The 16,088-nt window shown below is 36.4% G+C and overlaps 2 protein-coding genes across 2 annotated transcripts; one reads left to right on the top strand and one right to left on the bottom strand.

Moving 5' to 3' along the window:
* Positions 1-335: 335 nt before the first annotated feature.
* LOC110374739 (basic helix-loop-helix ARNT-like protein 2) lies at positions 336-3,788 on the bottom strand. Its single transcript, XM_021332587.3, has one exon. The coding sequence runs from the start codon at positions 3,440-3,442 to the stop codon at positions 1,862-1,864; it is 1,581 nt and encodes a 526-aa protein (XP_021188262.1). The 5' UTR covers positions 3,443-3,788; the 3' UTR covers positions 336-1,861.
* A 493-nt stretch (positions 3,789-4,281) lies between these two features.
* Positions 4,282-14,928, top strand: LOC110374707 (serine protease persephone). The gene is made up of 10 exons (XM_021332541.3): positions 4,282-4,696; positions 5,040-5,118; positions 5,323-5,417; positions 5,495-5,539; positions 5,743-5,834; positions 7,587-7,696; positions 8,706-8,849; positions 9,404-9,519; positions 12,811-12,968; positions 14,746-14,928. Exons 1-10 carry the CDS (start codon positions 4,633-4,635, stop codon positions 14,908-14,910), a joined length of 1,068 nt encoding a protein of 355 aa, XP_021188216.3. The 5' UTR covers positions 4,282-4,632; the 3' UTR covers positions 14,911-14,928.
* Positions 14,929-16,088: the final 1,160 nt, after the last annotated feature.

The raw sequence follows: 16,088 nt of genomic DNA on the forward strand, positions 1-16,088 counted from the left end.
CGTGAGTATCAATGTCGTTTAAGTGTAGTTCTAGTCCCCAACGCAGAATATAGTGATGTTAAAGTTTGACCATTGTGTCTGTCTGCCTGTGGTAGGTACAGTAGCTCTTAAAGGGATGAACCGATTTGGATCTAAAGCGGCATTTGGCTCAGCCGTTTTAAAGTTATTAGCCATTTGTTAACAGAGCGATAGGGATCTCCTAACATTTAAAACCTAAAATGATACAGGGCCCTTTATGTCGCGGTGCTGCCAAGACTAGCAATATCTTATAGGTGAATACTGAAGAATTATTATTTACTTTTTAAATGACAGCTTTTTTGTTTTTTTCTGGTGTGCTGCAATTGCTGCAAATCATCAATTACCCTTATTGATCGTACTGCAGTAGTTAAACGATCGTCGCTCAGTGCAGTTACACGCAATATCAATCTACAACATAACCGTGGTAAGCCGATGTAAACAAATAAAACATTCCCTTGACAAGGAAAAATACTATTTATATGTAACCTACTCTACTATCAATGTTTAATTGATTAGATATATGTACTCGTGAAAAGCAGGGGCATAACCACGATTGAATATAAAAATAACAGCTGAAAGTTTGTTATGTCTAGCATTTCTATAGATAGGACCTACTCTTTTCCGGATTCACACAAATTTTTGAATAAATTTCAAGGACAGTGTATTCTAAAGTAATAAGCACGAACTCCCGTGAGTGTCAGAGAGAAAAATATAACTTACAGTCACGTGCAATTTTATATATTGACTTAGAAAAAATAAAAGCCATTTCTTCGCGAAACTTTGAAATGAGACCTATTTTGACCCATTATAAACGTAGAAATGAAAGTTTATCAATACAACAGGAAAGTATTGTTATTGAATTTTCTGATATCGATTGTAACAACAATTGTAACAATCCGTTTAGTTTTGCAGAATGAGAAAAATACGCGAAGTTTTTGTAGTGCTGCAGACATTTTAACCGTGATCAGTGCTTTACTTATAATAATTCCTAAACAATAACTAATTGAGCTTTATCCCGACATGGTCCCTCCGTGATTTTTTCGTATTGACAACTCACAATGTCGTACATGGTTCTGTTTAATTTCGGGCTGTTAAATATGATATGGAGCATCTTTATATTTTCGAAGTTAATAGGTTAAAAAATCTAATTTGAATTTCATTTAAGCTGCATTACGGCAAGACTGGTTCATGCAAAATTTTTGCAAATGAAACCTTTTTCTGAGCAGCTCTTGTCTAACACATAAGTCTGAATCTGAATGATTAAGAACTGTGTTGAAATTATAAAGCCATTTACTTATTAAAAAATCAATTTATATTAAAATAATCCCATACCTTGACATCTTTTTGAGAAAATCTATTACATTTTTTATTAAGTACCTACAGGAAAAACCTGAATAACCAGTAAAAAAATGAATGCATTCAATTTACGATTTATATGTAGGTATGTATACAAATAATAAAACAGATGAGATTATCTGCTTCACAAGCATCATCTCCAGTCAATTACATGAAATATTAATGTACTTATCAATACAGGATTTAGGCAAATGATAAAGCATAGCTACTACACTCAGTCCTAAAGTTTTCTTGGTTCAGTAAAGGGGTTTGATAAGGGAGGCACAGTCATTCAGGAATTCTGAATATCCTTTTGTCAATGAAGTCTGCCCACACAGTGGGACTCTATACACACAGTCCAGTTTTGTTTGCTTACAATTAGAACTACATTATAAATGTTTAATTCTGAAACATTTGGTCAAATATACCAACTACTTACGTAATATTAACCATTTTGGAAACTTAACTAACAATCTTAGGAACAGACATCACAAAGCTTATTCAAAAGTTACAGATCAACATTAACATCTTGCAACCCACTATGTCTTTTTAAATATTCACTATTGTCATCACAGTCCACCTTTCGTCTCTTTCTTGAATCAAATCTCACTCCAGTTTCTTGAACAACTTTTTCACTATTTTGAATTGCAGAAATTATATTTTCTTTAGAAGGTGGAACAAGTTGCAGCTCATCAATGTTCTCATTCACCGATGGTTCCACCAAGTGCATTACAATCCGCTCTAAGCGTTTAGGATGTTCCACAGGAGCATCGTCAATGGGAGGCGGTTCAGTTTGTTGTTTATCTACATCAATAATTACTGAATATTTTCTTTTCATTTCGTCCATCATTCGACATCCATAATCTTCACCAATAACACTATTGACACATACAAAACTTTGAACTTTTTTTGTTGCTCTATCAATTTCAAGGAACCCTCGTGTTCTCATATATATGAAGTGGCCAGATCGTGTCATCAGTCTGTAATAAGACTCACCAAACTCCCGGCTCTCATCATACATTTGTCGTAATACACAAATTACCCAGCGGACATCATCTTTGTGCATGAAGACGAAAGCAGATGTTCCAGTAACTTCTTCTGTCATGTAGCCAATTGCTAATGATATACTCTGGTCACACTGAACGATACGACCATCAATCAAATGTCTCGTCCAGTATTCTGAATAGGCTGTAGGGGGTAGAATTCGAGGTGGCATTGCACTGGATAGAACATGAATCATACCAATAAAAACAACATCATTCCCACTGGATGAAAATGTTCTATTAGTTCTTACTCTTTGCCTTCTTATAATTTGCTCATCCTGAACACCATTTGATGTGGCTTTATCAGAACGCCTTAGAATGCCATCTATGCGGCACCTCTCATATCTAGCTGGGTCTGAGCGGGCACCGGCCCTCATCATGCGGATATGGAAATTATGATGATGTTCAAAGAGCCTGCTGTCACAGCTAGTCTGTAGCTCTTGAGGATAAATATGGTGGCGGAGGGTTTCCTTGTCATCTGGGTGAACATAGTGGTACATGTCTTGGCCAAGTAGATCTATGTGACAATAACCCAGCTTCTCTTGCACGTTCGGCGATACGATAAACAAACGTCCGCGACACGTGACACCAAACATAATCCCGCCAAACAGATCGAAAAACTTTAAGAATGAAGAGGACCAAGTTTCTATGTGTCCACATTTAATTGTATCACCAAACACATGCTCATTGCGGAGTTTATTAGCGGCCAGTCTCAACACACTCGTCTTATCAACTTTGCGTTGCGAGTGCACTATATCGGACAACAAAGACATAATTAAACCAATTTGAGAGTTGTATTGGCTCCGCCGTTGTTTTTCTGCAATGATACGGGATTCTCGGTCGCTAGCTTTAGCAGTGGGCATACCTGGAGAATGTGAATCAGACGAGGAATCACCGCTGTGAGTGGCTTGGATATCATAACCCATAGTCGGGGCTGGCACACCCACCGATAAACCGAACTCATTCGGAGGGGCCCCGAGGCCTATTTGGCTCGCCATCGCCGAATGCATTCCGAGATGCGTACTTGCTCCGCCTGAAGATGTCATTTTCCCGTGACCGATACTGCTGCACGCTAACTATGTCCTTGTTGGTATCATTACAATCCAATAACCTTACGTAGGTACGTAGTAAAACCGTAAATATACACCAAAAACCATGCTGTTCAGGATTTTATCGCATAACCGTTAGAATAGGAGCAAAACACAACCACAGCACATCAGAACAACAAGTTTTTCTAAATGCACACACTTCAAAGTATTTGTTTAATTTCAGACTTTAGGTATGATTCAATTGAACTTGGATTGCCGACTATCAATCAGCGGCTAGCGCAGTGTTACTATTGCCGTATTAGATTTCTGAATTTGACATTTCCCGCATGAAAACAGTGTTGCAAGTTTATTAATCTTTAGTAGTGCTGCCCACTAACTTCATCAGCGAATATCGACTAAATCTTAGCAGATAATTGACTAAATGAAAATTATTTATTCACTTTTTACATACATTTTAGAATATTAGATAAATAATTCTAACTACTTTAACCTAACAAAAAATTTAACATTTAATATTATATTGAGCAATTTTATTGATCGTCTAGGCTGCCCCTCACTGTCACAAAATGGAGCTTATGCCGTGTTTAACTGCGCAGTGCATCCTTATTATTATAAAATGAGTATGTCAAGCACCTTATAGGTTGGCATTTTTTTAATATTTATGTATAACAAACACAGCTATCATTACAGGTACATAATATAGGTTTACATTATCACATATGTCAATGCATTATCATTATCCCTTCATGTCCCTTCATACATCCAGTGCACAAATAGTATTGCCACTTTTTGCTTTGTTTTGATAATAAATGTCAAAGTGACAGCAAAAAAGTTAAACTTGTTTTTGTGGCGGCAGCAGTCAATGGCATTCGTAGTCTGAGTCTGAGTCCAGGTACTAAGCCACTGCATTGCATAGTTTTATAACTTCACGTTTCACCGGTTTTATTTGAAAGTATAAAAGTATTTATTTTTATTTAGTGATGTGCCAATTATTTATTAAGAACGAATGCCTCTTAAAGTTTAGGTCAATTTAGTGTTTAGAAACTTTTTATAAAGACTGTTTATCCTAAGAGGAAAAGTTTTATTTGAAAATATTAAACCGGTTTTGAAGAAGTTTGAAGAGTTTAGTGCCTCTGAGAAGGAAAAGGCGGCTTTGGTGTAAAAAGTATTAATTCGTCTAGCTGAATATGTGGTTAATACGATTCCTACTCTTAAATATAATATTATTACATTCTGTAATATCAGAAGATGGTAAGATTTTCACTTATTGAAGTTTAAATATTTTTTTGTTTGCTTTAAGTGCAGCTCGTATAAATTGTATGCTTCATTTAGATTTTTACGTACATAAATGCATCATTTAAGTCTCAATTTTAAGCTTTGATGTGTGTTAAATGACTTTCTGATAACTGTTTCTTTATCAGTATAATTAGCTTTACGTCATGTCAAGTATGAAAATATTTTAACATATTTAAATACTTATCATAAAATTGCTGAAGAAAGCAAATTATTGCTGCCTACTTCAAATGTTCAATTATATTTTTAATGAGGTGTAAATTGATTTCATGGTGACAAATATTTATGTTTTTGAATGCAGTTGGCGAGAGCTGTATGACAAATGAGCCAATATCAGAAGGTAAATGTACTACCGTTTCCGACTGCGAGGCAGCTCGCATGTAAGTGATAACAATATTTAGTATTTTATGGAGTGGTTCATTCCATTATTTTTCTTTAAAGCTACTATTAGAATGGACAATAAACTTTTAATAACTTTATGACTTTCATAAACTTGTTCATTTATTGTATTTGTCCAAGATATTTTGCATATTCTGTTTGTACAATTTGTTGTGCTGACTGATATATTTTAAACTTGTTTTCAGAGCAATAAAAAACAAGCAATTTCATCTTTTTAAAAGATGTGGTTTTAGTGGATTTGATGAAGTGGTCTGTTGTCCCGTCACTACTAATAAATTTGGTAAGTTTTGCAAAAATTATGAGTAGTTATGTTGTTGGAAGCTAAGTATTTTAATTATTTTCTAATATCTTTTTTAGTTGGAGATGAAACAAGAATGAAAGCAGAGAGAATAGCAGATAGAGGTAAAATTCCTATAAATTATTAAACTTTCCCCAGCCTTCTAGAAGTTCTAGAGTCTATGTACTGCAGATAGCCAATGAGAAGTTTTCTTGGTAAACAATTTGAAAGAGATAAGAACATAATTCTTTATAGTGTGAAATGACTGTGCAGTATTAGTAGCTGGAGGTGTTTTTTTCAAACATTCATATAAAATTACATGTTTTAGAATGCCAAAAAATTATTCAATCAAGTATACCTCCTTTGGACCTGCATATCTTGGGAGGTGAGGCAGCGTCTCTGGGGGAATTTCCACATATGGTAACATATTTTTTTTGTTTAGCCTTTGGTAATAAAATAATGTTGCATAGCATTTTAATCTTCTGTTCAAATTAATTGATTAGGGAAATAACCTGTTATTTGCAATAACAAGCTATTTCGTTGTGAAGTCAAAATCCAGTTTCCATCTAAAGTAAATAAAGAAAACAACATTAGAGCTCTATAGTTGTAATAATATTCTGGATTTTTAAATGACAGCTGTTTTATGTGAATTAAAGTGACTCAAATTGGTTACTTAATTAAATTTTAATTGCAGTGAAGTGCTAATGAAAGAATGAATCAACTATAAACCAATATTTTTATGATGATATATTATATATTTTTTTCTTAACTCTCCGTGGTAGACACCCACGTAATTATTTACGTACCTCTCCGGTTCGTTAACAATAACACGGTTAACGTAAAAAACTAAAAAAACGTGAAACGTGTTTTTTTTTATCGTTTTGTAGACAGTGGTACGGATCTTCGTGCGCGCGTCCGACTCGCACTTGGCCGGTTTTTTTTCTTATTTTTCCTCCTTTGTATAACTACTTCAAACATGATCTGAGCATCGCTCGTAATGATATTCAGATACAGCAACCAATTATTGCTCCGACTTTAATAACAAATTCGTGTTTAAAGATTTTTTTTAGACCTAAACTTAACTTACCGTAAAAACAACATATGATGATATAATATAGGTATTCGTTATTTCTTACAGTACTTTTAATACCTACATACCCGTACATAAAAAAGACAGTATAGTGTCGAGTTTGTTAGGTATGTACTTCTTAAGTGTTTTTAAATGTTTATGAAAACAATCCCATAGTGATGGGAAGAAGTTTAGAATTCAAAAAGTTTAGAGTGAAAAAGGACAGTTTTTGTAACAGGATGCGCGAAGTTCGTTGCCACACAGGCAAAACCGCGGGCGATGGCTGTATAGTATTACAAACTATTTATTTGTTATAACAGTTTATTCTACCAGTGCAGTCGCTGTATATTATTGCTATTCCGAATGATCTTTTATCATCTCTGTGTCAAAGTTCATGGTGCGATACACTTGTGCGCGAGTCAATTCGCACTAGACCTCTGTTATTGTTTATAAATCCTCGTTTTCAATACCTACCTATATTTACCCATTTTATTAGGTTGGTTTGTCGAAAAACAAAGAATGAAGTCTTTGCTACTTGAAGAAGGCAGTAGTAATTTGTAGGTAGTTATTTATTGTAACGTGTATGCCTGCTACTTATACCTGAAACTAATGGTCTACTTATTAGTATAAAGAAAAATCGGAAAACATATTGCGCAGACACTTAATTAAATGGTTTAGTACCGGAGGCACCCGATCTCTGTGGTTCCCGTACCAGAACAACCCAAAACTGACTTAAATATCTTTGTCAATTCCCGCTTATACCTATTATAAATAAATGCGAAAGTAACTGTCTGTCTGTTACGCTTTCACTTCTAAACCACTGGACTGATTTTAACAAAATTTGGTACAGAGATAGAGTTGACCTTGAGAAAAAACATAGCACAGTTTTTATCCCGGACTTTTGAAGAGTTCTCTTGAAATCGCGATATAACCGAGCTCGACGCGGGCGAATCCGCGGGCGATTCGCTAGTATAATACGGGAACCTCGTGGTTCGGGTACCTCCGATACTAACACAATAAATTGTAACTCGACAGGCATAGGTACCTAAGTTGGGATTTTTAGTACTTGTTTGTTTTTATAACAAAAACATTTTGAATTCCAGGTAGCTCTTGGATACGATCGTGGAGACGGCTACGAGTTCGATTGCGGTGGGTCTGTGTTGTCACAGAGGTATGTCCTGAGCGCCGCACATTGCGTGGACACCTTGGATAGGTAATATTTCATCACTACTTTCCTTTTATTTGTAACGTAAAGCTCTCGGTAAAAAATAAAATTCCTCACTTATCTTCTCCAGTAGAAATGTAACGAAATTCTTCTTAGTAAAAGCAAATTTTTTTCAGGAATAATGGTAGGTATCCCGCTTCGTATCTGAATTTGTGATAAAGACAAATTACGTTTAATGTAAAATCCCACTTGAGCGAGAGAAATAAAATACATTAGAGTAGGCACTTAACAAGAGGTAAACAGTCTTGATAGCACTTTTTACACAAATTCATACTAAACAAATAAACTACTGCAGAAAATAATGATTAAATTGATTAAGTCACTGTTATATTTGTATTTACCTACATTGACTTAGCCGTATTATATTTTTAACTGAGTTTTAAATTAAAATACATTTCTAGATACCTAGTTCACCTCTAGTTAACTGCCCATTCAAATGGAGTTGTAGGTTTCTTAGGTCCGTCAATAATGATCCAGTCCGAAATGAAAGTCACGGATGATAGACAGAAACGAGATGATGGATAAAGGAAGCAATGCGTAAACTTCCAATAAAAAAAAAGATCCTATTCGAAGACCGGGAAGTGGGTCAAATTACGAATCCAAGATTTTCTAACACACATAGTTACAAGTCATGGCACATTATACCGGCACCGCAACAGCACCGCTCCACACCAGCATTTAACTTGTCATTCAATTTAGAGCATTAAATCGTGTATAATATAATCATAGCTGTCTTAAAACAATATTGAGTTTGCGGTGACAGCAAGCTTACACTTGCACCTTGCGGACAACGCATAGTTAGCGCATGTTTAAATTCGAGGTGACGCTGTGCTGCATCTGTGCTATTGCGGTGCCGGTATAATGTGCCATGACCTTAAGACTGCACCGAACCGGATCGAAAATTCGGAAGCAGTGCGAAACTACGTTCCGTGTACCTTTTTCAGTAGACATGAAAGGACAATAAAAATTTACTTAAAAAGTATCTTTTGTATTATAGGATACAGCCGACAGTTATTCGCGGTGGTGTTATAGAAATTGGTGGCAAACAGTTCAACCCAGAAACTGATGATAGAATAGCGGAGATCATATTGAACCCGAGGTACACAAGACGGGAGAAATATCATGATTTGGCGTTGCTCAGGTACGTACAAACTTCTACTTGCGGACCTCATCATCAGCCTTTTTATCTGCCCACTGCTGGCCACAAGCCTCCACTCACGGCACTAACACAGAGAAGGATTAAGCATTAATCACTTGCTCTATGCTGGTTGGTGATTACAACCTTTCAGTTTTTCAATCAGCCATTGGTGTCCAAGATGTAGGTACCTGTGTACTTAGAAAGTACATACTATCTTAAAAAGTTGCATTGGTATATGAATCCCTACACAGACTTACTACATACCAAACTTCATCTGAATTAGTTCATCGTGAAATAGTAATACATAAATTATTTCAGTCTCGCATAATTTTAGAAGGAATATGTAAATCTTGGAATATACCTAATGGCTTTAAATGGAGCCTCACTAACTTAGAGAGAGATTTAGCAGTTTTACTCTGAAAACTAAGTTAATATACTCTCTCATTTTTTAATTGTTTCAGATTAGTAGGCATATTATGGCCACGTCTTGGCCACGTCAAGTCGTTTATGTTTCTTTTTTTGACAGTTTTTACTTCTATTTTTATTTTTACTTGTAGATTGGAGAGACCTCTACAGTTTACCAGTAATTTGAATGCTGTGTGTTTAGAAACAAATGATAGGGATCCCACCACACCTCTTACAATAACTGGATGGGGAAAAACTAGTAACACAAGTACGTATAGTTTATTATAATATAGTTGGTTAAAATTTTTGCTTCTAAAATGGAAAGGCTGAAGGAAAATCATAATTTAATGGGACCTGCCACTATCAACTGGTAGTTGTTTTTTTTTTTATTTCTATGCTTTCATTCAAATAACAGACGACAGTTAATCAACCTACCGCAATCTGTCAAATTTCTCTTCAATAGATTTTCAACCTTATCAATATAATGGAAGGTTAATGTTCAATTAGTAAAATTTTACAGATTCGGGTTGACTGCTGGCGTCTGTACATTGGAAAAATACCCTTAAAAGAAAGCATAATAGCTTTTTCACACTATCGGAGTTTACCGAGTGTACTCTCGATTCTACCTCCTCGCGTTACGTCAACATACCTGAGCTTGCGGTTGTCTCACACCGATAACGCCATTGAATTGCCGAAAAAACCAAACGGAAAATATAGTGGAATCCGTTTATAATGACTTCACGAGGAAATAAACACGTCATGGGTAATAAATAAGCGGACGTCATACAAAGTTGTTTTATCTTTTATATGAGTCTTCTGGTTATTGTTATACATAATTGAAGTAATGAGGACTTGCATTATGACTTTATAAGGTTTGGAATTTTGAATGTTGGGGTGTAAGGCGATATTGTGGGAGCAATTACGGTAGGATAGGAGCAAAGCCTAGGGCCCGATTCTCCTAAGTTAATATTGTCAAAATCGAATAGAAATTGAATCGCAATATGATCGCAATAGCAGTTTTAACCATATCGGGCATTTTGCTACTAATATAAGACCTATCGTATTTCAACGACATTCGATTGGTTTGCCATTGTTCTGCTATTTTGGTGATTTTGGTCTATCTATCTATCAGCCCCGGATCTTCAATTTTTATTAGGCGGGGCAAAATCTGAAAAATGCCGCCCCACCTACCTACTTATGTTTATTTTCACCTTTATCATCCATATAATATGAGCTATCAATATGTAGGCAGGCAGGGCCGTCTCTAGCTCATGTAGCGCCTGGGTGCAATCATCACCCATGCGCCAACTATGTATTGAAGTACTTACAGTAGTTACAAGGAATATAAATAAGAACGTTCGAATGAAGTGCACTTTTTCGGTAGGTAAAGGACTTAAAAAAATGTGTCCAATTCATTGTAGGCTCAAACTGTTGGTTTAAGTTATGAAAGTCGAGACAGATCAATGCAATAGAAAAAAGTAGCGCGAGCGAAGCGAGCGCGCAAATTTTTCAATTTTGGGACACAAAAAGTTAATAAGTTTTAAAAAGCGCTGTAAAGTAACAAGCAGTCGGAAGCGCAAACTTTTGAGGACTCCATAAAAAATGTTTTCTACATTTGACTTGTAAAAGGTAAGACAGCGTGGACTTGACTTATGAAGTTATTAAGGCAATGCATGTATAATATTCGCGAGCGAAGCGAGCGCGAAATTTTTTGAGCCTACGACACAAAATTATCTGATCAAGTACACTGTAAAGCGAACTTTTTAAATTATTTGTTTGAAGACTCACAAATTCCCAGTTTAGGGAATTATGTACAAATTGAAAACGTGATTAGAGACCGAATCAATAACCGACGACCGAGCCAATAAAAATAATAAGCAATCAGAAACACAGGCCATACATTGCCATTTAACCGCAAGCGTAGCGAGCGAGAATTTTTTCACTTAGTTGGAGGATGTTAAAAGTAAAACATAATCAAAATGATCAATCAAACAAAGCGAAGACGACTTTTTTAGGAACTTTGCTTGTCAGTATCGTGATACAATGTGGAACTTCCTTATCAAACGGGTGTAATTTTATCGAAATTCCTGGTGGTGGAGCGTCCCGCGGCGCCCCTGAGATCGAGGCGCCTGGGTTTTTCGCACACCTTGCACCACAGGTTAAGATGGCGCTGTAGGTAACTATTACAGTAATCTGTAATGTAGGATTTATAATTAAAATAAATATGCGATATTCCTGGCTCATAGATGATCGCAAATAATTTTTAATCAATTTTAGTTTGCTAAAACTTCGCCCCATGAATAATAAATGTTCGTGCAGTCATGCAGCTTGTCTCACTCCGCGCTCAGGGTATCGGTCAAGTTGAGTTATCCATTGGTCTGTGAAGTGTGATTTTGGCAGCCGCCTGATTTTGCCGCCCCCTGAATTTGCCGCCCGGGGCACAGGCCCCGGCTTGCCCCCCCCTAGATCCGGGGCTTATCTATACGGTAGTTTGCTCTATAATCATATTGCAATCGTAAATCATTTGCAGACAAAATTATTCATTATTGAATGACATAAAAGGAATCGGCGAAAGGCGAATCGGGCCACTGGGGCCCGATTCTCCTAATTTTACTTAAGCGACATACGATTCACGTTCGACTCGGTTCGACTGAGATCCAATCCCGACTCGATTACGATTGAAGCGTATGTGGCATTCCGCTATTTTTTCTTTGAAACAAACGTTTTTATCCTTTTCTATCATTCAATAATGAATCATTTTGTCTGCAAATGATTGAAGCAAACTACCGTATAGACCAAAATCACCAAAATAGCAGACCAATCGCACACCGATCAAATGACAATCGAATACGATTGGTCTTTATTAGTAGCAGAATGCCCGATATTGTTAAAACTGCTATTGCGATCATATTGCGATTCGATTTCTATTCGATTTTGACATTATTAACTTAGGAGAATCGGGCCCCTGGTCGTTAAAAAATCAAAATCAGTTTGCTGTGCTTCATAAAGCTATGTATTTATAAAATCACATGAGCATTTTTTTTTCTGTTTCATATACTCAAGAATATGTTGTGAATCAACTAAAAATCTGAATGAATCGTTTTTTCCTACGTGGGACTAATCGGATGTGGAACTTTTGTTAATCGTTGATTTGTAATACGAATAGATTAAACATTATCTCCATAACTTACTATACATGGTATAAAAATATTAAAATTAAGAAAAATAAATACTAAACAATATAACGACGAATTTTCACGTTAATTTCAAAGTAAACAGCTGAAATTTATGCTTTTTTTTAACGACGTCAAAAATCATCAAATGACCCCTCCCGCTGTGGGTTATCAGCGGTGAGGGAGTGTCAGACTCTTACTGGCTAAAAACCGTCGTGTTCCGTCTTAGGCCTTTTATGTACTAGGACCGCTGTAACTCTTTCGAACAATCCCGCAGCCCCGGCAGGCCTTGGCCCTGCTGGGCCCCGCTGGGATATTTATGCTTTCCGTGAACTTGGACTAAGACTATGTTGTTTATAAAAACGTAAGAAATTATTGTATTTCAGGGGACACGAGAAGCAACGTGCTACTGAAAGCGAATGTGACCACCGTAGGGCGGAGTCAGTGCGGCGAGTCGTACACGAACTGGCGCAAACTGCCTGACGGCATCTCACCAGACCAGATGTGTGCCGGCGACCCTCAGGGCATTAGAGATACATGCCAGGTAATAACGTCTACGTAATAGGTATAAAGAGGCCGTTCAAGTATTACGTAAGCACTATAGGGGGGGGTGGTCTTTGTTTTGCTTATTTTGGATGACATGGGGGGTAGGGGAGTCCAGATGATGATTACGTCATCGTTAGTTATTTACTTTTTTACACGAATGGCAACCCTCACATTGTCTATGCTTGAAAACTAAACGCATTTTCGGGGACTCCCGCAAATATACACGCATACGTTTAGGCACTTGCTTTAGAATCCATTCGGGGAATTACCGCGCGCTGTTCACTTGTCTAAATTTCTTCTGTCAGCGAATTGTTTTGTTCGGATACTATAACATTATAATTATAACATAAAAAAAAAATACATTTTAAATTGAAAAATGTTTACGTAAGCATGGGGGGAGGGGGTAAAAGCTTTGCTTACTTTTGCTGACAAGGGGGATGGGGGGTAAATAATTGTAATAAATCTGCTTACGTAATATTTGAACGGCCCCACAGTATATTTTTTTAAGCAGTTCGCAAAGAAAAATGTGTTGTCAGAATCAGCATTATTAGTTTGAAAAAAAAGAAAAACATTTTTTATCACCGCTAAAATCGTTCGAGCGAGACCTATGTAGTCGCTTCACGTGCTGTCGGCAGTTGGTACTCAACTAGTCTTACCAACGAGTATCGGGTTGCCCGGATAAAGTTTCACCTTTTTTGGGGTGACACCCGGTGTCTCATCTTTAAGAAAAATGTATAAACAAAAAAATCATAAAATGATGAGAAGACCGCTTATTGTAGTCGTCTACTAGTTTGTTATCGGTGTACGATAACGAATTATCTTTCTATCTAAAGCACAAACATTTATTTTCGGGGATTCCTCCACAAGCACTAGTCTAGCTCTATGTATAATTCGGGGATTCCCGCAAAAGAGCCCGACGCTGGCGTCCCCGTCCCATACTCGCGATTTTTGACGTCTCAGTTGCAACGTTTCTCATTTGTCTTGTGAAATGTGTTGTGATTGGTTGGCTTCGATTAAACGCGAATTATTCTATGATGAAGTAAAAAATATATATTTTAGAAACTTAAATGTCGTTTTGTAAAGAGTAGGTAAATAAATAGTTTGATTGATTTTTTTAACTTATTGTAAAATCGGATTTTACAGAATCTCTGCCAAATCTTATGATTGCACTGAAATTGTTCGTTTTAAGTGTCCATAGCTGTGAGAGGAGTCTCAGTGAATTAAAATATATAAAAAAAAAGTATTTGCAACAATGACCCAATCGCGGCTTAGCAATCTTGGTATATTAGCCATGGAACACATAAAATACAAAGGCAATACAAAAAAATAAAGGAGAATGAGAGTTTTGGTTTACCTCTCCTCTATCATTTTTAAGTGATACAACAATAGAAAGCGTATTTTATATCAAAGTCAATTTTTTTTATTTCAATAAGGTCTATAAAAGCTGTTTCGAAACATGAAGCTAGTTGCACGGTTCCAAATAGTTGGTCTCATGGAGAAGAACCGGCAAGAAATTCCATGGACTATGTAGAGTGTATTTTATCAATTTATTTTGGGTACACTCCCGGTGGGCAGCGATGAGGAGTTTTTTGATGCCATTTTTTAGTTGTATATATGTATAAATAAGGTTTTTTTTACGTCATGTAAATATGTATCACTTGTATAAAATTTGGAACGCTAATAAAAATTCAGTCTACTATAAAAAAAAAAATATTTTGCTATTCAGTGAAAACTATTTGACGTGTGGCGTGAAAAGCATTTTGTTTCTTGTACAGGGTGACTCTGGGGGCCCCCTTCAGAGTACGACAGCGGACGGGCTGAACCGTCTGGTAGGAGTGACGTCATTCGGGCGCGGCTGCGGGTCCCCCGTGCCCGGCGTGTATACGCGCGTCAGCCGATACCTCGACTGGATCGAGAGCGTCGTGTGGCCCAACGCTTAAATAAACACTATACTCAAACATTGCAGTTTTATTTACAGTCCTTAGCCAGATTTTTTTAAATACTCCATTGAATCACCTGCGAAACTAAATACCTGTAAAGCTTTTGTGAGTTTTTGTATTTTTATTTAGTGATATTTTTGCCACAGAGCTATAATGCGACGCAGAGCGCGTGTAGCCGTTTTGTACGGCGAATTATATTCAATCTAAATTCGTCGTGTAGCCTCACAGTTATCTGCATCCGGTTAAAATACAAGCCCACTCAAAGTAAGGGTTTACTCAGATAATTCCAATTCACAGGAACTCCTAACCTTCATTGTTATCAAATAATGATTAGGTATTCTTTTCATTTCGGTTGTGTGTTTAATAAAAACAACTAACACCTCGAATGTAATAAAACATTTTATTGATTATTACTTGAACAACAAATCACAATTATTTATAACTAGCTTCTGCCCGCGACTTCGTACGCGGATCCTGTCCCTTATGCCAGCGACTACGGGGTCAGCAAAATCAAAGATCTGAATAGTCTGATATTGAATTTTTAGGGCCCGTTGACTTGAAGACAACGAAATACGCATAACCATTAGAAACGTTCCATATATTTAATTTTTGTAGTTTAACGGCAAAAGCACAGCAGACTAATTTATTTTTTATTTTTTTTATTTATTCTTTTATTTCAGGCAACAAGGCCCATAAAAATTCAATACAAAAATATAAAAATACTTATAAACTAATACATATGCTTACTTATAACAATAAATACAATACTATATTTTTATAATATTTAAACTTAACTTACTATACATACATACAAAATAACAAAGAAAATAAAAAACTACTGCACACGAATCATCGGCGTCGTGTTACGCTGACTGACGCACAACGCTGAGAACTAAACCGCAATAGACGTGACCATAGGGATAAAAGTAGTGATTCTAATTAGTCCGCATTTAAGTCGTGTGTGGCAAAAATATAACATGTATTATTACGTAAAAAAACATTAAATAGATGACAAAGTCGTGGTGACTTAGTGGAAGTCGTGGTGGTTTAGTGGGTAGAGAACCAATCTCTCAAGTATGAGCGTGCGTCTTTGATTCCAGGTTTGGCAAGAACCTGCCAATGCAACTTTTCGTTCGTATGTACTTTCTACGTATATTTTGGATACCAATGACCGTTAT

The sequence above is a fragment of the Helicoverpa armigera genome, chromosome 8, assembly GCF_030705265.1.
Source record: "Helicoverpa armigera isolate CAAS_96S chromosome 8, ASM3070526v1, whole genome shotgun sequence".
Taxonomy (NCBI): domain Eukaryota; kingdom Metazoa; phylum Arthropoda; class Insecta; order Lepidoptera; family Noctuidae; genus Helicoverpa; species Helicoverpa armigera.

Bases quoted from the DNA above. Each gene is read 5' to 3' on its own strand.
- LOC110374739 (XM_021332587.3), bottom strand. From the start codon at position 3,442: ATGACATCTTCAGGCGGAGCAAGTACGCATCTCGGAATGCATTCGGCG.
- LOC110374707 (XM_021332541.3), top strand. From the start codon at position 4,633: ATGTGGTTAATACGATTCCTACTCTTAAATATAATATTATTACATTCT. The intron at 4,697-5,039 runs GTAAGATTTTCA...TTTTGAATGCAG, and splicing joins TTCTGTAATATCAGAAGATG to TTGGCGAGAGCTGTATGACA. The intron at 9,520-12,810 runs GTACGTATAGTT...ATTGTATTTCAG, and splicing joins GGGAAAAACTAGTAACACAA to GGGACACGAGAAGCAACGTG.